At 37.7% G+C, this 23104-nt stretch overlaps 1 protein-coding gene and 1 non-coding gene across 10 annotated transcripts in view; both read left to right on the forward strand.

Moving 5' to 3' along the window:
- NELL1 (neural EGFL like 1) overlaps positions 1-23104 on the forward strand; it is a 286028-nt gene that overhangs the window by 203928 nt on the left and 58996 nt on the right. For all 9 annotated transcript variants that reach the window (XM_001234166.7, XM_015286235.3, XM_015286242.3 and 6 more), the window contains one exon: positions 18719-18814. In XM_001234166.7, coding sequence (XP_001234167.3) covers positions 18719-18814 — 96 coding nt within the window. The remainder of the gene's footprint in view (positions 1-18718; positions 18815-23104) is intronic.
- MIR1775 (microRNA 1775) lies at positions 11394-11482 on the forward strand. Its single transcript, NR_035276.1, has one exon. It is a non-coding gene; the product is annotated as a microRNA 1775 (primary transcript).

Raw genomic sequence — 23104 nt, forward strand, 5'->3', positions numbered from 1 at the left:
GTGGTTAATAGGATGGTTGTTGCTACTTTATCTAACTATTTTACATAGCTGCTGTCATTCTTGGGTGTACAGTACATACATGTATCTCAGTATCTAGGTAGATACATGAAAGATCTAAGTGGAAGAAAATGTTTGTCTTATTTTTTCACTGAAAGAAAACTCAGTGTAAAAAGCTTTGCTTCATCTCTGGATGAAGTGCAGCTCTTACAGTGGTCAAATGCAACTGTCTTCCAAGCAAGAAAGGAGGAAAAGTGCTCTGCCTAACTGACATTGAGCTTAAAAAAATGACTTAACAAAACATCCTCCCACAACCAACTTGTATTTAGATGGAAAAAAAAAACAAACACACGGTATAGATTAAATTGTTGCTCGTCCATGGTTACATTTATTCTGAACTACATAAGGAAATGCTAAAAACAGAAATTAAAATCAGTGACCAGACTTGAATGAGGAAAAATGGAATTCATTTCATAAAAGGTAGTGAGAAAAAGAATTCAGATCTCACCAGCATATATACAAATGTTTAGGAATCAATACAGCCTAAGCCAGAGCAGTAAATAAAAATGAGCGCTGCAGTCAGCTCTTGTATCATTTAAGCATCTGGTCTACTACAGTTAATGCCAAATTTAGTTCATGCAAAATAGATGTAAATGAATGTCTGCTGCAAAGGAGACTAAAAAGTGAATATCTGCTAAATGGAATGTTACTGTGGTAGAGTGACAAGAAAAGAGAATTCAGAGTTATTGTGTAGAAATCCCAAATGCCAACAACAATTTCTGCAGCTGCAGTTGGGATAACAAAGAGAATTCCAGCATCTCTTTGGAAGAAATGCAGTCAATGTTTCAGGCAAATACTGTTGTGTTTTTTTGCTATTTAAGAGACTGCTAAACTCTATCAATTATATTTAGTCTAGTTCTATTCAGTATTATAAATAGGCAATTTCTCTTCCAGAGTGAAGAGCAAGCTAGCACAGATCTGTCTTAGAGAAAAATTTCCCTTTCTGTTTCATGCAATGTCATGTGAACTCTAACATCGATCTGGACAGAAGGGATACGAGCGCTTGAGTGCACGGTGCTCTTGAGCAGACGGACAAGCTAATAACAGAAAAGCCAGGATTGAGCCAGGAGGCAAAAGGGAGCTGGCCAGTCCCAGTAGAGACTGTAGAATTTCCTCCTGTTCTCTCCTTACTGCCCTGCCACAGCCTTTCAGAGGTCACAAGTTTGGAGCTGAAACAGTCACATTTTCTCCCCGCAGTTTCTCTTTGGACCAAGGGGAAAAACACAATTTGTCTCAGATCTAGGACTTCTGAAAGTGACAAACATCCCTTTTGCAGTACTAGTAAGAGTATTTTATGATGAAAATAGTTTCTGTGGGTTAATTTGTTGTTGTTGCATGTTGTGGCACAATAGCCTTTGCAATTTTCCCATATGATCTGGGCTCACTGGGATTTGCACCTTTGATAGACAACGTGAAGAATTTCTTCCTTTTGCTTCCCTGGCTGTACAGCCCTAATCAGTTTTCAGAATTTCAAAGGAAGAATTATTTATGCTATTCAAAAGGACTGTCATGCACGTGGACTGAAAGAATCTTCTTCCTCACTGTTTTCTGTATGTCTTCAGTCTGTTTGTCTTGGCTTTTAGGTGATCCTTTGCAAGCATGGCATTTGCCATCATCAGAGGAGTAGGACCTTGGCCTATGGTCTCAGCTATGAAGTTGCAAGTGGTCATGTAGGATAATTTTTTTACTTTAGCACTGAATAGCAAAACGTGGCCTTCAAAAGCTAAGTTGCATAGCTTGCTTATTGGTTTTAAACTTTCTCTTCAGAATTTAAGTACTTCACTGTAAGAAGTGCAGAAATTCTCAGCAATCTAGTGGAGCGCTTTCTGGTGAGAGGACTACAGTGATGTCCTTCAGATTTTCCTCCTGATCAAATTGTTTGTCATTGAGCTTGTGATACCAAATGAGTAGTGCAGAGAATATCATAGTCTGAGTGCACCTTTGCATGAGGGATCAATTGTAGAGATTGCCCATACACAAATAGCTTCTATTTCCAGGTGTCATTTTCTCGAAAGCTTCAAACAGACCAATGGACAAAATGAAATGGAGTTCTTCGGACACCTTTTGAATAAGAGCATCATGAGAAAACATTAGAAATTCAGTGAGACTCTTTTTTTTTCACCTTACTCTCCATGACAGCTTTATGTCCATCTGACTATTCCTGAAACCTGTGTGCTTCCTCTAATAATTTTATAAAGAAAATGTAGATGCCTGAAAGGCTTCAAAGCACCAGATGAGTAGGAGCCTCACAAGAAATTGTTATTCCATTTTTGAATCTCATTTTTGATCTGCTTGTTGATAAATCTTAGTTTTCTGAAACTGAAAACTTCTGTTGGAGGTGTGAGGATCCAGCAGATTGACAGAATATTTTGTTCCTGGAGATGAATTCAGGTATTTCATCAGTGCATTGCTGCTTCTCATTTGCTCCCCTCACTTTCTTAGCAGCTGGTAACATTGACAGGAATATCAACAAGACAGTTTGATCTAGATGTCTTAGAATTTTTCCAGTTAACAAGTGTCCCAGAGATGCCCCTTTCTGCCTCTACTCAACTCCTGTGTCTTCCAGGTTTGGAAGCTCTGTTGCATTTTGTTCTCCTTACAGTGAATGATGGACTGGTTCAGTCAGCAGCTGTGTCCTAGAGGAGAAGGGAAATCCTGTTTTAAATATGGGTAGTTCCCCATTGAAAAGGCTTGCCTCTCAAAGAAAGGTTCTGGCTGGAAATAGTGGAAGAGTTTTTAATAACTGATAGCCCAGAAGAGGTAGAACTGGGCTGACCTGTGATTTGTGACTACATTGCTATTTTTAAAAGGCTCCGTCAGAATACCAGCCTATTTTGTACTCTGCTCTATTTTCACTAAGTCTTTTATTTAGATTCATTAAAATTTATCTTGCAGTTTTTGAGGGGGGTGAGGGGGTTTATTTCAGTATACTGGAGGTGATTTTGTGTTATAGAGAGCTAAGAGAATTTGCTTCTGTTTAATTCCTTGCTTTACTTCTTCAAAGGCTTCTGTATTTTGGCAGTGAGAGGACAGGCTGAACAGTCACCATACCACAGGTATTGTGCTCTGTGACCCCTCTGGAGGGCTGCGTATGGACTCCCTGTACACAGTGGCCTCCTGGTTACTGACAACTTTTGGGGGAATGCATAGGCAGGCAAGACAAGTCTTGATCATGATTTTATAAGTCCTTGGGAAACATATTTCTGTGCAAGCATTTTTTTTTTGTACCACTTCTGAAGACTTTTGTATAGCCCGTGGTTTTTACTTCTAACTTTAAGAAGAGAATAAGCAGGATTATGGGTTGCTGTAGATAATATTTAGCCTTTCTCCTTTCAACTTGCATATTTTCATGTTCATTTCTCACTGGAAATTTAATTTGGAGGTTAAATTCTGTCCATCAGTGACACATCTACTTATCAAAGCTGCAGTAGGCTTTGGGGAAAAGCTATGATGCATATTACAAATATATGATGTTAGCTTTATGACAGGTCTGTACCACTCAAATCACCACCCCTTACATCTGTGGCCATCATTAGATGTGCAAAAGGCCAAGCTGTAACTAAACAGTACTCTATCTGTGCTGGGAGTGTGCCAGTGGCATCAGTGTGGAAGACAACAGCATGCAATATCCTTCTGGACTGAAAAGTGTTATGCCTAGACTGAGCTGCCAACTCAGATGCTTATTTGGGAGAGCAGTCACTGTAATTGTAGTTGCTGGAGCTGATATTTCTTATTCTCACCAGACCTTCAGAGCGCTCTTTTTCAGTTGCTTATAGTGGCATCGCACTGACAGTTTATAAAGCATTTGTACATGTACCATCTTTGCTGCAAAATGTCTTGAAGAGCTGTAATCACTAGAGTGAATGATCAACTTGCACATGCTTGAGGTACTGGAGCAATATTTTTACCCTTACTTTTACAAGTGAAATATTTCTCTACTATGAAGGATTGAGAATTAAAATTTTCAACAGAGTCAGGACCATTGTTTTGTGTCTGTTGTGGTCACCTTTTAGTTATAATATTTATAGAAGCTTCCCTTTCAGATACATTCTGTTCTCATGCAAATGAATAATGAGGTAGTGACTGTTGCTCATGTCTTTTCTGAAGTTAAAAGCTTTTTCTTTTCATTTCTACACAATTTTAGGTGTTGTAGGTTAGCTCTCTGTCTGGGACTCTTCTGCCTTTCCAAGTCAGCTTGCACCTACTTCTGATTTTAAAAAATGAAATCTTGAAAGATGTCAGAACTTCTGTGTAGCCAAAATATTCAATTTTTCTGGTGGTCATCAATCTGATTTAAGGCATCTAGGGGTACGCTCTCTATTCTGTTTGTAGTTATTTATTTTTATAATATATATTATACAATATATATTATATTTTATTATTATATTATAATATTATATATTATAGTTTATAATATTTAATAGATATTATAGTTTATAATTGCTCACTTTTTCCACACTTTCACACTTCCCAGCTTCTTTTGTTTCAGCTGTTGAAGCTTCCTGAAACTTTTGGAAAGGAGGAATACAGTACATTTGTCACTTCTCTTCCAGAGTTTGAGCAAGAGCAGAGCTTGCTGCTGGAGATTCTCTTTCCTCTTGAAGCCCAGCTGACATTTCTGCTCTTTAGAAAGCAGCTCAAGGAGACTGTATTTGAAATGCTATTCAGAGAGGCCCCTCAGCCGTTTCTCTCTTGGGTCTTGGGTGCTTTGTACTCTCACATAAATTGGAATGTGCTTACCAAGAAAAGCTCTGTTTAGCCCTATCCACTGTGACACCTGCCAATGCTGATGGGCCCTTTTCTGCAACAGAGCAAGAAGGTGGAATCCATGCCTTACTGCCAGCCAAGGACTTCCACCAGCCATTTATAGAGGAAAATCTTTCTGATGAGGATTGTCTCCATCTTCTTCCTTTAGATAGGCTCTTTCTTTTGTGTGCAGTAGCTCTCACTATCTGGAAGATGGATCAGAAACTTCCATTTTTGGGGATAAAGGTTTAGATAGAATTTGCAGCTTGATATTGCAGCTCACTTGCTCTCTCAGTATTAGCAGTACTTTGCCACAGTTATAGTTCTTATATGGATTGGCAGCAGCTTTTACAGGCAGTCTGAACTTCACAGAAACCTAACTTAAAATGCACAGAATGAGAAAAATGCCTCTCTTGTAAAGGCTCCTGCTGAGCTGATAGCAGTCTACAGGAAGACATCTATTTAAACAGTAATAAACATGCCTTGGGATGCTTGGACCCTATTTTCAGCTTTATTAAGCTATTTTCAGCTTTATTAAGAATGCTGTGTTTAATTTTTCCAGCATTTTCAGCCCCATTAATTTAGTTTACACCGCATTTGGATCAATTAGTGCATTTGATGATAATGCACTATTTGCCTCTGCCTATTTAAAACAAGAGAAACAACAGGATGGATTTTCAGCATGTTAAAAGAATTTGGAGTTTGTCCAAAGATTCTGATTAGTACAATTTCAGAGCCTGGCCAAATAGGAACAAAATTTCCATGTTGGGTAACTGTCCAGTGGATCTATTTTCTCACTCCAGTGACTTCTCAAACCCATTCTTCTAGCAAAATCTTGGCTTCAAGGTGTTTTGTACCCAGTAGATATATTCTCATCAAGAGTGTCCTTAACAGGAATAGAAATAAGTTAATAATAACAGAGATGGAGCCACAGAACGTTCAAAGAGGGGAGGGAAAAAAAAGACTGCTTTGAAATGGCAGATTTGGAAAGACTTTCTGATGTGATTGCAATGCTTTTAAAAACCAGTTGAGATGGCATTCAGCTTTCCGTTTGTCAGTAGGGATCTTCATATATTTTCTTATTAGAGATTAAAAAACATAGAGATCACAACTGTGGGGAAGCAAACTCTCCAGACAAGCAATGCATGATGTTATTTATTGCATAACCAAAATGCCAATATGTAAGATTTCCCTGTCGTTTGATCTCTGCAGCCCACCAGATATCATAAAAATGGGGTCAGAGAAGTTGTAAATTTTCATGATTCATTTTTGGTTTAGAGAAATGCCTGCTATAAAAAGCAAAGGTAAGACATCAATTTTATTACACTTTTTCAATACAGTAGGGTGTATTTAGCATAGCATCAGCTATTAGTAACCGCTTCTTCCATCTCCTTAATAGTATTGACAACATTGAATTGTAGTTATTATTGTAAAGTGATGCTTCCTACAGTTTTATTGGTGATGTATGCACTATGAAATACTGAGTTATCAAGGAACAATATGTGATTTTTTTTTTTTTTTTTCTGCCAGAGAAATATGACGCATCTTGGAGAAACTACTTCTATGTATTTTTTGGTGTAGAATGATTTTGGAAGTTGTTCTCTTGAGTTACTATGCTATTCTTTTACTTTTGCATGAGTGAATAGTATCACATTTTGTCTGAATCTTTTAAGCATTTATTGTTCCCATGGGGTACCTTGTTTATTTGTCTTGCTGCTGGTCCACCAAAACATTTTTTAGTTTGATGTGATTACTTACAAGTTTATACACAATGAGTCTTGTAATCTCATTCGCTTCACTGCGTTTGCTGATTTATTCAATGATAACAAAACACAATGCAATAGGTAAATGACCCAGCCTGAATTCTTCCAAGTGTCTAAGTGAGGTAGAAGTATTTCCTTTCTTTATTCTTCTTTTGGAAATGTCAGGGATCAGAGCTCTCTTAAGTATCAGTGTTCAGCTTCTTACAATTTTAAATGCATATTTAATGCCAGTTGAGTAAATGTGGTTGCAGATCCTGAGAAAGCAAATTGCAAAAAAAAAAAAAACAAAAACAAAAACAAAAGCAAACAAACAAACAAAAAAAAACCCCACCAAAACAAAACATGAAGCCTGTATTATTTATATGATACTCTACTGGAAGAATGGCACTATTTTTATCTTACCCCCCACAGTTTTGATGTTCTGCCAGCCCCCTTGAGCTTGAGAATTACTGCGCTGGCTAACGTACCATAGAGACCACCATTGAAAAGGTTTCTTTTAGATGTCGGAGTCTCCAGCAGCACACTATGAGCATGGCAGTCTGAGAAATTTTGCCCAGCTAAGACACTCACAATTCTGTGGAAAACTAGATGACTTCAGACTCCAGGTTGCCATTCAGAAGAGAGAAACTACACACCCGTCAGGATGTGCACTCCTGTGCAGTGGATTTTTCTCTGTAAAGGTTGAGGTCTGCTGTCCATTACTTTCCTTAAGTCTCTTTGGTGCCTGTACAAATACCAGAGCTCTGATTTTGTAATGACATGTCAGCTCAGGAAATCTTGGCAATATCAGCTGCAGTGCACACAGGAATGATGCTCAGGTTAACTAGAAGCTTGCTTTCTGTCCAGTGTATATTTTATTTAATGTTTTCTATTTATATAACAACAAGATTTCATTATTCCGATTCTATCCAGCAGCAGTTTTTGTTTGCTGTGTATGACTGATTATATACACTGTAAGAGACTTATTTCTTTTTGCCATGTAATATTCGTATGGTGTAGAAGAAACCTAGTAATTTTATTGAGACTTTCTGAAAACCCACAAATAAACAGCAGTGTAAGAATAGCATGCATAAAGGTTCACCGAGCTCTTCAGAGAGCTGCTTTTCCCCACAATTTGACTTCTCTTGTCAGTGTAGGTTAGGGCAGACCAGTTGATTGCTGCTCAGTGAAATCATACCTTTTTTAAAAGATCAAACCTTATTTCACTCAAAAACCATCTTTAAACAGAAATGGCTTTTGTTCTCTGCCAACTGTGGGAGAAAATTCTCAGTTTAAGGTTTCAGAAATTTTATTTTATTTTCACTTGAAGAAAGATGGAACAATTTCAAGAGGTTTCTTTACTCTGCTGGATCAGAGTGTTGGTGAAGCTGTAGAATATTTGCATTGCTTGCTCTTTGATTATGTTTTTTTTTCCTGACACTATTAGATGTGTTTTCAGCTTAGCATATATATAATTACAAACATGAATGTCTTCACAATAAACAAAACCATGTTGTCTGAAGTATGTCTTAATGCTACAAATATAGAGCTCATCCTTGGCTTGAGTTATATGCTTTGGTGTTCAGCTGTCATTTAAAGTTATGCTTAGAATGCATTGATTTCCAGTGAGATATATGGAGAATAGATACAGTATGAGAGAATATACTGCAGTGGATGATTTCATGAATCATGGTTTAGTAACGCTATATTTTCATCCCTGATGAGTGACATTTTAATATGGGTACCATTAAGTATTGCACCATTGCTTTGCACAGCACATTCTCCTTTACCATAATTTGCAGTGGATAGTTTAATGTCACCTCAAGTAGTTTCCTCTCCTGTCCAGATTGTGATTGCTCCTAATAATGTTGGAATATTTGAAGGTGCCTTTGCATCAACACGTAAATCCAACCTATTTTTTCTTTTCATCTGCAAGTATTTCCTCTCTATCTGCCTGCTGATGCTTGAAGCACAGTATTTTAAAAGTTGATTCTCCCAGACGTCACTACTATCTGTGACTTCCTTCAAAGAGCACATGCTTTGTGGAGCTCATTTGCTTGTTTTTTAAGACTGTGCTTGAGATTCAAAACATATCTTTTCTGAAAATACTTTTTAGAACAAAGACTTCAGTGAAACCAATATAAGCTCCAGTAGGCTGCCTATAGACACGAAGGGCATGAAGTCAGGGATTCTGGTTGTTTGTGTTTTGTAAGTCAGGAGCTCGTTATCAGCCAGAGCTGCTGCTATCGGATTGCTGAGACCCTTAGTGTGAGGGATGTTGCGAACAGAAACATGCATGTGAGGAAAGTAGAGCTGTTCGAAAAATTGTTTCACTGACTTTCGTAGAAGCCACTCACAGCAGGCAGCTGGAAAAGCTAACAGTTAAAATGAGCCTTACGTCCTTTAAATCACAACGAGCCATTTTGTCTTTGTCCAGATGATTTCTTCAGCCTTACAGTTACCATGATGCTGCCAGAGGCTGCATCTCGTCATTCTTCTGTGCTTTAGGTTGCAAACCTGGGACATCTTTTTGTATGTAACCACCAAATGTATGAAGAATATACAACCGAGTCTGCTAAGAGCAGGCTTAGCTGCTTGTTATTCAGAGAAGCATGATGTTATAAGCAGTAGAAGCGTGTGCTGAAAAAACAAAAATAAAAGCCATCCCCTTGCTAGTTTCTCACACAGCATTTAATGGGTATGAGGCAGTTTAGTCATGGTACTGGGAAACTGATACATCTGTTAAGAGAAAGTGCATTCTATGCACCATAAAATTAAATGTTGCATTGCCAAGCAATACACCGAGTATTCTTTCAGTCAATTTTTGCATACTAAGTATTGTGAAATGATATCATAAGAAGGTGGTGCTGGAAGTCTATTTTGAAAACATATTCCATTTGGAGCACACACTACTTGATAGGAAGATTACAGCTGCCATTTAAGTGGCTGTTTTTTTCTACATTAAAAACATACCGTATATAGTTTGCAGGCAATAGCATAGAAGGATATTTCACATTTATGTTAACCTTATCATTCTAAATGAATCTCAAGTACTAAAAATACCTATAGAGCATATGCTCTCTGGCACTAGTGAAGCTCTATCGACAAGTTGTGAGGCAAACATGCAGGATCTGGAACATTCTGTGTACATCAGGGAGGAAAATTTTGGCCAGGCACACCAACCTTGAAGTACTGTACACCTTTGAAAAATTGAAAAGCAGATTTAAGGGCCACCCACACCAATTGTAGAGATTATCTTATTACCACTTTGACTTTTTGAAGCACGACAACATTGTGCTAGTGCCCATCCAGCAAAATACAGAGCAGCTGATGCAGAATTGTTGCAGTGAGATTTGTGCCCACAGAGGCTTTTCTCTGTAAGAAGCAACGAAGGATCTGTATTTTATCTTCATCTCCCTTTGCAGTTCCCTTACCTCTGACTTCCTAAAGTGTTCTCCATAGAGAAATATTACAGAGAGAGGGGGCAGGTGGCAGAAACTTCAGTCAGTGCTGCACATTCTTCCTAGCTAATAGCTAAAATCTTGGTGTGATTCTGTGTCTGCAGGAACACAAGCCAATGGTGCATTCCTATAAATTGCCACAGAAATGTATTCCTCAGAGTCTTGGAGCTTAAGAATTTTGGGGGTAAATTCTTAGTCACTATGTAAATTGATTTAGTTTTACTAATTGACATGAGCAGTGTGTGGCCCCGTGGGTTTCTACAATGCTCTTGGCTCAGCCAAAGATTATACAAGCAAGGACTGTGTTTGCATTTCTGCTCTTGCTTGTTAAATATGTTCTTTTTTAAACTATATCTTTGTAGTTGACTCTTATCTTTAAATAATAATAATAAAAAAATAGTGCCTAGCAGGTTCAGGTTCTTAATGTGTCTGCCTCACTGGGGGGTTGTAAGGCTTAATTGTTTATAATGTGGAAAAGCTTAAGATGAAAGGAATCATGTAGTAGCGATGTATTATGATGATTATAAGGCTGATGGCGATGCATATCACACCTGCTGTCACACCAGCTTGAGCAAAAGCAATCTAAACGTTTATGCTGAAATTTCAGTGCAGTGGTGGGAACAATATCTGTGTTTTCAGTGATCTTTCAGTGAAGTTTCAGTTTTCAGTGTTTTTTTCCCATTGAAAAATCTGGCTGCTATCTCAGATAGCTGAAAATATCAAAATTTATTCTTTTTATCTTATTTCCTTACATCTCAGGATAAAATGTACTTGATAAGATTATCCCAGGTAAACCTACATGGCCATTTGAACAGGCCTTTTGCCACTGCGAAAATGAAAATAATTGCTAAAAATCTACATTTTTTTTTTTCCCTCAAGAAAACTCTGCTTTTGTGGTAATGTTTTAGCTAATGAAAAGACTTCTAATTGAAAATGCAGATAAGCACTGGCATTATTTCCATCCTATTAATAGTTAATTGCGTTCTCTTTTTAATCCAACAAATGCAAAGTTCAGAAGAAGAATAAAAGAGTGTGCAAGTTGTCCAGACCTAAGTGCTCTAGTATGCCTTAGCAATGTAATTGAATCTTTGTGGGTCTTTTTTTTCCCTTTCATTGTTTTCTTTGTTGTTCTTGCTTTCCCTTATATAAACTTGATATGATTGAGACAGAATATCCTGGGGTATTGCTAATGGGATACAGAGATTTTCATCTCTTGGTTGCCAGATTGGTAGTCTCTTAGTGAATACAGTCCTTTATCTGTTAGAGACTGCAAGGTAAGCTAGATTTTATAAATTGAGATTAACTCTTACTTCTTTTCCTTAGTGGTAAAACATCTACATCTAACATGGCATCTTTCTTGATAAGGAGTGAAGATTGGATGGGTATTGTGTATGAGCTCTGAATGCTTCGTGCAACAGGAAGACAAACAGGCTAAGCGAGTCCTTCCTGTAGCCAGAAGATTCTGATCTCTGACACTGACAATTCCTGTCTTTCATGTGTTGTTCAGTAAAATGCAATCATCCTTTGAAAAAGGCTTTTTATTTCAGGTGGAATGGCTTGGCAGAATGAATGTGATTTAAAAGATGATGCAAAAGCCCGTAAAAATTTTTTTCAGAGATACCACTGAAAATGTTCCTTGTGGCACACCAGAAGTGTAATGTTAAGACAGCAAGAGGTAATACCTAAATTCTAATGTGCTTGTTTAAAGTTACTGCTCCATGTCTAGTAATGTCTTCATAGGATGTCTTTACATATCCTTCATCCACCAGGAGAGCCAATGTTGTTTTATTTCATATTTTCTTCTTCTACGTTCCAGTATTGTCACCATCAGATCACTGCACAGAAAGTGGAGTAGTAAATCAAGTAATTATTCATAGGTTTTAGCTATCAAAACAAGTACTTGTTTTCAGTTTCATCTGTTGGGCTTGTGGGATTGCAGCAGCCTTCACAATAATACTGCTGAGACTAACACCGTAAAGTAACATGCTTACATCCAGCCACAAGTAAGAATGCTCTTCCTGAAGTTTCTTTACATTTTCAAAACATAATGCTCTTCATAAATACCACAACAAGATGTTTTATAGATGCTAGATGTTTTTTAATGGTTATTCAATGTTCTTTTTAATAACATACTTGTGAGGTTGATTTTTTGAGGTTGGTAGGTATATTTTCATTAAATTGTATAGAGTACCTTTAATCCTACTTCTTACAGGTAAATAAAGTTATGCTTTATCGATGAAGGCCCCAGTCAGGTCTAATGGTAAAGCAAGAAGAGTGAATGTAGAATCATAGAATCATAGAATCCTTAGAGTTGGAATGGACCTCTGAAGATTATCTAGTCCAACTCCCCTGCAATGAACAGGGACATGCACAGCTAGATCAGATTGCCCAGGGCCTGATCTAACCTCGCCTTAAAAATCTCCAGGGATGGGGCATCCATCACCTCTCTGGGCAACCTGTTCCAGTGCCTCACCACCCTCAGTGTAAAACACTTTTTTCTTTATATCCAACCTAAATCTATCCTCATTAAGTTTGAAACCACTTCTCCTTGTCCTGTCATAACAGACTCTGCTGAAGAGTCTGTCCCCTTCTTTCTTATAGTGCCCTTTTGATACTGAAGGCTGCTCTCAGGTCTCCTCAAAGCCTTCTCTTTTCCAGGCTGAACATCCCCAGCTCTCAGCCTGTGCTCATAGGAGAGATGGTCCATCTCGTGTATCATTTTTGAGGCCCTCCTCTGTACACACTCCAACAGGTCCATGTCTCTCCTGCCCTGAGGACTCCACGGCTGGATGCAGTACTCCAGATGCAGCCTCACAGTGCAGAGTAGAGGGGCAGGATCCCCTCCCTTGCCCTGCTGGCAACACTTCTTTTGATGCAGCCCGGGATATGGTTGGTTTTCTGGGCTGCAAGGGCACATTCCTGGCTCACATCCAGCTTCCCACCCACCAGTACTCCCAGATCTTTTTCAGGGTTGCCTCAACCCAAGTGCAAGATCTTGCATATGGATTTATTGAACTTCATGAGGTTCACCTGAGCTTGCTGCTCAAGCCTGTCTAGGTCCTTCTGGACAGCATCTGGTCCCTTTGGTGTGTTGATCACGCGCTACAGCTTGGTCTCATCAGCAGACTTGCTGAGAATCATAGCATCATCATAGAATCATAGAATCTCAAGGTTGGAAAGGACCTATAAGATCATCTAGTCCAACCATCCTCCCATTACTCTTGCTACCACAAGCCACTAAACCATATCTTGTAGCTTCTCATCCAGATGCCTCTTGAACACTTCCAGGGATGACGACTTCACCACCTCCCTGGGCAGGCCATTCCAGTGCCTGACCACTCTCTGAGAGAACAAGTTTTTCCTTATGTCTAATCTAAACCTCTTCTGGTACAACTTGCAGCCATTTCTTCGGGTCCTGTTTGTTGCCTGGGAGAAGAGGCCAAATCCCTCCTCATCATAACCTCCCTTCAAGAAGCTGTAGAGTGCAATGAGGTCTCTCCTGAGCCTCCTCTTCTCCAGACTAAACAATCCCAGCTCCCTCAGCCGGGAGCTGAGGACTGTCCAAGGACTGTCCATTCTGGACAATTACTTGTGAGTTCAAATATTTGCTCATGCTCAGGTGGAAGAAAAGAGACCCTAAATAAATTAGGTGCCTCTATTTTAATGGAGTTTCCTTTTTTTTTTTTTTTTTTTTTTTTTTAAATTAATGAGCTGGTAGGATAAAGGAAAAGAAAGGGAGTACAATAAATAACAGTCATGCTTGCATTATATTAGGCCATGCCTATTAGGTATTAGGTATATGCCCATGGCACATTGTAGTGACTGATGTATTTAGCTGTAGATGTGTGAACTGTGCTGTATGAAAGCAATGCTGAGAAATAGGCCTATTAAAAAGTACATTTATTAACAGCATCTCAATATGTGAGTTTTTATAAAACTAATTTTGTGGTAAAATTAATTACTGTTACTTTATTGAAAAGTTAATTTTGGTGTAGATCAGGAAATAATATTTAATATATGTCAATTTTACTAGGGAAAGTGACTTTTGTATCTCTTCACAGTCAAGTAATTTTCCTTTAAATTTGTAGAATAATTACTTGCTTTTATTTGTCTTTTCTTTTAATAAAAATGTGAATTAATTATTATAATAGATATTTTCACTATATGTCATATAATGTATAATAATTACTGTCGTACATTTAGAAGTAAGAGTAAGAGCTCTCTCAAAATGAGAGTTCCACAATGCAGTACCTGCTTTCCTGTAGGAGCACAGTGAAGTATCATAGGGTACTACCATACAAACAGGATATCAAAGGTAACTTCTTTAGCTTTCTGGGACAATACATTGGAACCCCAAAGCCAAACTGCCCAGCTTTTTCTGAATCTTATAAGCAAAGTGCCAAAGAGAGGTTATAACAGTCAATATGGAGTATTTGAAGCTGCACTTGACATGCTGCTTTCATCCTGGCTGTCTTATGCATTAGTGACTAGATTGAGGAAAAAAAAATGGGGAAAAAAAAAAGAAAAAGTTTGTAAAATTTCATGTCTTCCTCTAAGAAAGCAGCATTCTTTTCCTTTTTGGGGATGTCCATAATACCCTCACTGTGAACAGAGATAATTGTATTTATCTGGACAGACAAAAATAAGTTGACTGTGGGTGTGCAAGTTGAGCGTGTGCTGGACATGGTGCCAAGTCTGTGGGTGTATTCCTGTTGCTTTTTTTGTGGAGCTGTAAAGTAAAAATTTCTTGTCCGTGCAACGTTTTGCAAAAATGGCAAATTGAGCAGATTCATCATTTAGGAAATTCTTCAGAAATTCAGCTCCTCTGCAGAGAAATTATATCTACTTAGGAAAGATCTTGATATGATAAAGGCTTTGACTATAGAGAAAGAAATCCATTAGCGTTACAGAGAGTAATGTTCACTTGGGCAGAAATCTCTTGATGTTAGTAGGTTCTGTTTCTTTTACATACAGAATACGACTTTAAAACAAAGGTTTACTGTCATAGTCTTTACTGTAATGGCATCTTCTCTTAATTTTCCTCACAAAACCTTCATTGTAAATTCAGTAACCATATTCATTTTCAACAAGATTTCCAGACTGAAAATACTTTTAGTGGCTGGATCTATTTATGAGAACACATTAGAAGAATGATTGAACTGTGATTTAGTTTTCTTGTGTTAACTTTTTCTGAGTAGGAGGGAGACTACAGCCAAGGTTTATAATCGGTAGCTCTCAGGTACTGTTTGTGCTTTTTCCAGCCATAATAGTGTTTTGATTTTGGAGGGTCTAAACTACAGTGCAAGTCATAGATTCCCCAGCCTATAAGATGTATGAGAAATGATAAGAACCAAAGCAGGTAGTTTTATGAGAGCATGGACACTCCAGTTGATTTACTATTCAGTCACAGCTGCTTCCTGTAGGGTCCTCTGTTCCATGAGTAAGGCGTAAGTACAGAAGTGATGTAAAGATTTTCCTTAATTGATCCCTCCTCCTGAGAGTACAAAGGAAAAGCATCATTGCTGGAAAGGAATTAATTTTGATGCTATGTTCTAAAAGTTTTCAGTCAGAGGTAGAAATCTGTTAGAGAAGAAAGTTCAAAGGAGTGAAGCTGGTAAAATTACAAGCAGTTGAAATTGGGTTCCTATTGTAGTGGATTTTGAGCATTCTTAACATTCAGAGCTGTGCTATCAGCACTGCCTAAGCTCTTATTTCTGACAATTAAGAAAAGTAGCCTTCAGACAAACGTGCTGATTTTGTAACCGTGTTCACAGATTTGTGGTTTTGATGTTCTCTCTTCCTGCAAACCTACAATACAGGAATTAGAGGGTTTGTAGAAGAGTCATTTGAGGAACAGCAGGGTAACTGTGGACATCTTCCTTGACATTTCCCTTTCTAATATAAAAAGAAACAACTTCCTCCCCTGAAGCCACCAAAGCCTGAGCAACCAAAACAAATCATTCAGAGCAGCTGGTCTGGATTGCAGGGACATTTTCAGCTTCCACAGAAATTGAAAAGAAACATTAAATTCTTTCATTCTGCAACCATTGCCCAGCTTCTTCCACAGTTGCATCTTCATTCTGACATCCCTATGATAGGCTAGTTCCTGGGTGACTCCTCCATACTGGGCAGTACAGGAACTTATAATGCTGTGATCCCTTTAGCTTTTTGTTTGTTGGATACTTGTGTGTTTGTTTTTTTAACAAGATTAAATTACTACATTATATGGTATGTAAAGGAGAGATGAATTTTGAAAAGCTTAACAGGTGCTCTATCATGTTTGCATATGCACGCAGGATGTATGCTTGGGGATCGATAAGCAGGAAGGACTAGGAGGACCCATGGCAGGCATCCCAATCTCTTTCCCCGATGTCAACATCATGCCTGGCGGTGCCTGCAGGTGTCAAGACTCCCCTGCTACAGATGGAACATAAGTTTTGCACTGAAAAGATCGCCAATCCCATCTCAGGAACCCAGAAACCTTTTTTTTTTTTTTTTTTTTGCCTATTTATTTTAAAAGAGAACAGAACAAAGCATGAGCATGCTGTGCATTCCTCAGGATAGATGTATTGTAGGAAGTGAACCTTTCACTGTACTGGTTATGGTAGCAAAGTGTGAGTGCTCTTACTCAAACCCTGTCAATAAATGCCTCTCTCTCCAGCTCTGATGACTTCCAGTGGACATGTGTGATTGTTATAGATAATAAATGCTTATTTTTTTATGACCTTTATTACTTCTATTTTAAGAAGCTGAACATACATGATTGTTATAGAAAATAAATATATTTTTAAGTTCTTTATTACTTTTTTTTTTTTTGAGAACTTGGTATAGTTCTTTCCCTGTTCAATGTGGTACATATTGTGAAGAAACTATTCACTTTTTTTTTTTTTTTCAGTGAGGCTGATTATATTTTTCTTTCTTTACCCTTTATGTCTGCTTTGCCACAAGTTCCAATTCCTTGGTTGTTGTGCAGAAACTTTAATTCAAGACAATCTCTGCTTCCCTTTGTTTTCAAATTAAAAAAAAAAAAGTAGATAAAGTTAAATGGCTCATTTTCTGAGTGTGCTGAGACTAGAAGTGAGCAAACTCTCTCAAGAGCTACAGCAGGCCCTTTTTACATCTCATCATGTTTTTCATGTTTTCTTTCATACTACTAATTTCAGCTTTCTGCAGAATCATACTTTTCTACAAGTATTTAATGAGGAAGGATCACTAAGTGCTGTTCTTAAACCTTATTTCTCTTTCAAGTGGTTTCAAAGTAGATATATTTCAGCAGATTCATGGGTGGAGTGTGTGTGTCTATGAGCAGGAAGTGTTACTGGACAAGAACAATGCTTTCTCCACACCACTGCCTTGTGCCAGTCATGGGAGAGCTTATGTTCCCCTCTTGCCATCTTCTCTAAATCACTTCAGCGTTCCTCTCCCCATATTATCCTTCATAAAACAGTATGACATGCTACAGATTATATTAGAGTATATTGGTCTCTGAGTTCCATGAAGATAAGATGATGTGCTCTTTTGATTCTAAGCATTTTAAAATTACAAAAGATGCTTCCCAGTCCTCAGTACTGTCCTCTTGTTAATTTTCTTTTTAGTGCAATGGAAAATAAATCTAAAACATTTATTCTGTTATCTAGCACTTCAGGCTTTTTCATAGCATTTGTAACATCTTTTTGCCAATGCTCCATCTGTGATTTTAGCTTGCAGAAAACACTTTTTAATTCTGTTATTAGCTTAAGTGCAGAGAGCTACTCTTTAAATATTTATTGTAACTTCCCTCATAAGTGCAGTTAAGCTCACTGATTAACTTGTGAAGTTCAGTATCTATCTAGGAGAGAGCGAGGATTGTGTTTGTGGGTTCAGGGCCCACACTTAGCCTCAATCAAGTTTTTGTTGGAGTGAGCAGTGCCAAACTGATCATGTCCTGATGCTTGCAGATTCATTTCCTCTCACCTCAGTTTCTCTTCTTGCATACACATTCAACAAAAGGGAAGAAGAAAAAGTATCATTGAATTGCACAGTTAGTGGTGTATCAAGGACTTCCTGCCAAACATGTATAACTGAGAAATACTACGCTTGCTAGAAAAGCTGTGAGATGCATCATTTGTTTCAAATCCTAGTTATCTGACATGTACAATTGTGAAGTACTTGTGCATTTCTGTCAAGAACCACACTTCAATAGAGGCATTGTCCTGTGCATGACACCTTCTCTTTTCAGTCAGGAGCCTCAATTCACTTTTTGATTCCACAAAATGTGCGCTAATTCAAGGTTTGTAATTTGTAAGAGCACTTACAAAAAAAACCAGAAGGAAAATACTATGTTTACGGACCTTACAATAAAATGCATTTGATAGAAGCAAGAAACAAGCAGTTAACAGCATCTGTCCAGCCTGTGGATCACCTGAGCATTGAAATTGTAGTACTCACATTAGGTATAATTGAAAGATCATCCCTGTTTAAAATTGTATGCCATATTTTTCCCTCTTCTCTTCCAGATGGTTATTAATCTTTTACTGGTGGTTTGCCGATGGTGTAATCTGAATTTTCCCTCATATCATTTAAATGAGTTACTTCTCTTTATGTTTGCAGTTGGATTGAATTTTAATACTTTTGATTCTGTTTAGAATTAGGATGCTTTTGTTAGTAGCTTGCAAATGCATTACAGATTTGAAAAAATACTAAGTAGTATCACATATTCCTTTCATTTTTCAGCATTCTGTGAAGAAGGATGCAGATATGGTGGAACTTGTGTAGCTCCTAATAAATGTGTCTGTCCTTCTGGATTCACAGGAAATCATTGTGAGAAAGGTAAAGTTTTGCTTAAACTCAGTTTCTTTGGTAACGAGAAATAAGACATGATGCATTAAGATACAGTTGCTTTCCATTTTGTTGCTTTCAATTTATTCTGATTAATATTTTCTTTTCAATGAAGATATGTATTTTGATTCTTCCATAGCTGCTTTTCCCTTACTGAAAAACTATATGTTATAAGTCTTATATTAAACAAGGGAAATTTTAAGTGATCAGTGATGTATTGATTTCAGCTTTCAGTGGACACTTTTAATTAATTACAAAGGATGGTAGGTGAGAAAACATTTATTACACCTATTTCTGTGATGCAAGCTCAGGGTCACCTTCTGCTTTTTCAGAATCTATTGGTGTACTAGTTTGGAATTCAGATTCTTGCTTTTCACTGGAATTCTTAATAAATGATTCTACTTAAAAATTGGTGGCCTTTGTCACTTAAAGTTTTTACAGAACCATAAATTATTGAAATACAACTTGCTAGTGATGATTTGATTCCTTTCAGCCTTATCCTAGATCTTTTCTATTTCAAGATTTGCTTCTGACAGACTCTTCCATAGGTCCACCTTTCTGTTTGTCTCACAGAGATAATGGGCTCCTTGCCTACCTTTAAGTAGAAGGAAGGGATCTTACAGGATTCCTTACAGAACTCCAGTTAGGTTCTCTAAACAACACATTTTGTATTTTGTTTTGGTCTTTATGTATTGCAGTTCAATTTCACTTGAATAACCCAGTGACAGAATTTTCTCTTTTGCATATTACTAGAAATAACTGTTAAAAAGCCACTGGAAAAAAAATCACTGGAACCATTTTTTATCCAGAGCTTGTCCAATAATTAAATAACTAGTGTATAACAGCATCTGTTTAAATCTCGGCTGTTCTGGTATAATACAGAGTGATTTATACCCAATAGTCAACAAATTTGCTTTGAGTAGCTTCTGAAAACTATAGCTTTTATGGATGTACTTAAGTGATTGAATACTAAAATCCCATACTTCTATTTGTCAGATTTTTTTTTATGATTTGTGAATAAAATAGGCTGTTAATATTTTCATCATCTTGAATTAATTTGAATCCTTCTTTTTCTTGCCTATGGCTTTGAATTATTTGTTTTAAACTGAACTAAGCTCCCAAGCTACTGATATTCAACAATAGGACAGCATGCATGCTCAAGCAATATGAGTAAAACCTTCTTCAGAAGTCCACTCTAATCCTGCTAATTACCCTCTCTGATGTGTTGTTTATTCATTCCTTTCCAAAATGTCTGTTATTCAGAGGACATAGTACAATCAGAGTGATGCTGGGTAGCTGGTATGTGTCCTATCTACATGAAAATGGTTCTACAAAACCAGTATCTGCATTGTCCAAGGGTTCTCTGCTGACCCAAGCAGCCAGTAGCTTTAGGTCAGCTTTCAGCTCAGCTGCCTACAGTTCTTTCATCTGTGAATCTTAAAAGCATCTTTTTTTTTTTCTTATGGCTGTAAAGGGGCTTTCTTAACCAGAATACAGTCTTTAAATTGATGAAGTGATGGTTTAAAATTGACAAATGCATGACAAAACTGCAATTGAAGGCTATTTTTTCATGCTTTTGTATTGTTTTGATGTAAAATGTGAGTTAGCACACCAAGTAAAGGAAACACAACATACACAGCACCCTTGGTATATCAGTAAACTTAGGAATGTATATCAGAAGGAACTAACTTCTGTGTATAAAATCTAGAAATCTGAAACCAGAAGGAACGGTTTTTGTTCTGTGGAAATGTATAGGATTTATCAGGATTCTACTGCTCAAGCAAATGATGATAACATTGAGAAATCCGACCTGAAAACTGATTTGAAAATGAGTGGACTTTTGGATATCAAAAGTCATCACGTTTTAGTTGTATCAGCATGTTTGAAACCTTTAGCAGATATACCTTATGTCATATTCGTATTTCAGTGGCTAGGTGAATGTCACGTTTCTGTGGAAACAGCTTCAGCCATCTGAAGGCACATACCCTGAGAAAACAAAGAAAACAACATATTGGAAGTAGAAACCATCTTTGAACCAGGCCCCTTTTCTTACCTGCTGACTCCTGGAAGGTATAGTGGTGTCAGGAACAGGAGGTAGTTCAGGGAAGACTTCCTTCATAGTCTCACTGAATTTTGCTGCATTTTTTTCTTCTGATGTCTGTAATCTTGGAAATAAACACTTTGTTATAGTTAATCTATGGTACTGTTCCTTCATTGACATAGTCTGAAGACTGAAAAGGCGGGACATCACTTTGATTTAAAGCTTAAATGTTCCTGATAAAATCTTGTCTAATGGAAGCTGATGGTGAGCTGATGCATGTCTGAAGTAAAATGATGTATTTTGGTAACGCATTCTATTTGCCATGCTGCATTTAAATATGCCCCTCAAACCAACTTCACAGCAATCCCTCATATGTTATTTGTGAACAGAAGGGACTGCAATGCCTTAAAACTGTATGACTCAAATTGGCTTTAACATCATGGAGAGGGTAAAATGAACCATCGGTTAGAAAGGTCATTGAAAAGCAGGTGCATTTACTTCTGAATATGAATTGTGTGTTGCTCATTGGTTTTGCCTGCCTGGTGGAAATGATATCAGGTTAATTAAAAATTCAGAGATACTTGAGAAGTGTGAAATGTGTGCTGATAACTTACTCAATTGAAAAGGTGAAATTAAAATATATGTTTAAGGTGTATGTACAAATACATAATTCAGTGTACTGATAAGATTTAGCTATTGCCAGCTGACTTTACCTGAAATGAGGAATTACCATAGTACAGTTGAGGGGCTGCCTTTTCTTTTTGCATCCAGTGTGAACTGCAGATTGGTATCCAGAGATTCTGTCAAGTATCTCTTTTCATCCATTCCTTATAATGCTTTGTTTTCTGTAAGTGTAAGCTTGATGCTTTTTACAGAGCTGTTGTCATTTTCTATTTAGGATCTGATTCTATTTTCTGATTAAGCTTCTTGTTTGCCTGTTTTGTTTAGCTGGCCATGGCTGAAATAACTGAGCTATGTGATCATTACCATTTGTGATGTTCAACACAGTTGCGATACCTGTGCTGGAAAGTTTTGATGTTAGAATTTTTGCTGACTTTGCTGTGCGATTCCAGCATGTATGTGTCTGACTGCTGAGCTGGAGATGTGCATCGTTTAATGCATGTAACGCTGTTGGCTGAAGCCCAGATATGCTCCTGGCAGGGATCTCTGATAAAGTCTTCTGAGAGACATTTTGCTGTGCAGAGAGGAGTGAAGGCACGGTACTCTGAGAGTTGTTGGCAATGTGGAGCCAAATGCCCTAATTTTCCATCCAATGATGTTTTCTCCATCTCATGTTTTTGCAGCATCAAAAAAGACAAAGAAAAAAAAAACCCATCAAACCAAAAACCAACAGACCCACAACATTATTCCTTGGGCTACTCTTTTGTCTCAGTGTGTGAGTATGTGAGCCGCAGGTTAGTGGAGCAGCGTTGTTGGTTTTGGAGACAGGTTTTGCCATTATTCTGTTATTAGTGGAATGCTAGTCACTACTGTCATAGGCAAAGCACTGAGAATGAGATAGGCAGCACAAAGTGGAGAGGTATCCATAGGCAGGAGTGAACAGATGAGTGAGTGCTTAGAAATGATAGTATGCTGCAGGTATTCCATGAACACCTTCATGCATGTGGAGGAGTGCATGACTCTTAGAAAAACAGACTGACTTCTATATAGCTCCAGTATAGTGACCAGCAGTGGCAGAAATTTCAGTTAAGGGAGTTACTGGAATTGCACTGCAAGTTTAGCATGAGTGTCCAGTACAGGAACACAGGAGTAGAACTGCCATGGAGAAGTAGGTGGTCATCCTGGGCTAGATATGCCACACTCCAACACACAGTCGTGGCAATCATTTCAGTGAGTCCCTAATTGCTACTTAAATATTAGCTATCTATTTACAGTATCTAATGCACAGATTATGAATTTGGGAAATGAGAAGGAAACGGCAAAAGGGTTTAAAGCAATAGATTCCCAACTAGGGGCAAGTCAAGTAAAGGGTAGTATTTTTCCAAAAGCTTTTGACAGTGGTGGAGCATCATGTCCCAAAGGGATTCAAGCAATTGCACCAAATCTTTGCTCCAGTCTCTCGTGAAAGCTGTTGTCTGAGTTGATGCATATTGAATGGGGAATAAGATTCTGACAGGTTAGAAGGAATGTATGTTGGCTGGAGTTCAGAGAACTAAATGCTTCTTTTTTTTTTTTTTTTTTTTTTTTTTTGTAGTTACATGTGTGTTTATAGTGTTTGT

The sequence above is a fragment of the Gallus gallus genome, chromosome 5, assembly GCF_016699485.2.
Source record: "Gallus gallus isolate bGalGal1 chromosome 5, bGalGal1.mat.broiler.GRCg7b, whole genome shotgun sequence".
Classification (NCBI taxonomy): domain Eukaryota; kingdom Metazoa; phylum Chordata; class Aves; order Galliformes; family Phasianidae; genus Gallus; species Gallus gallus.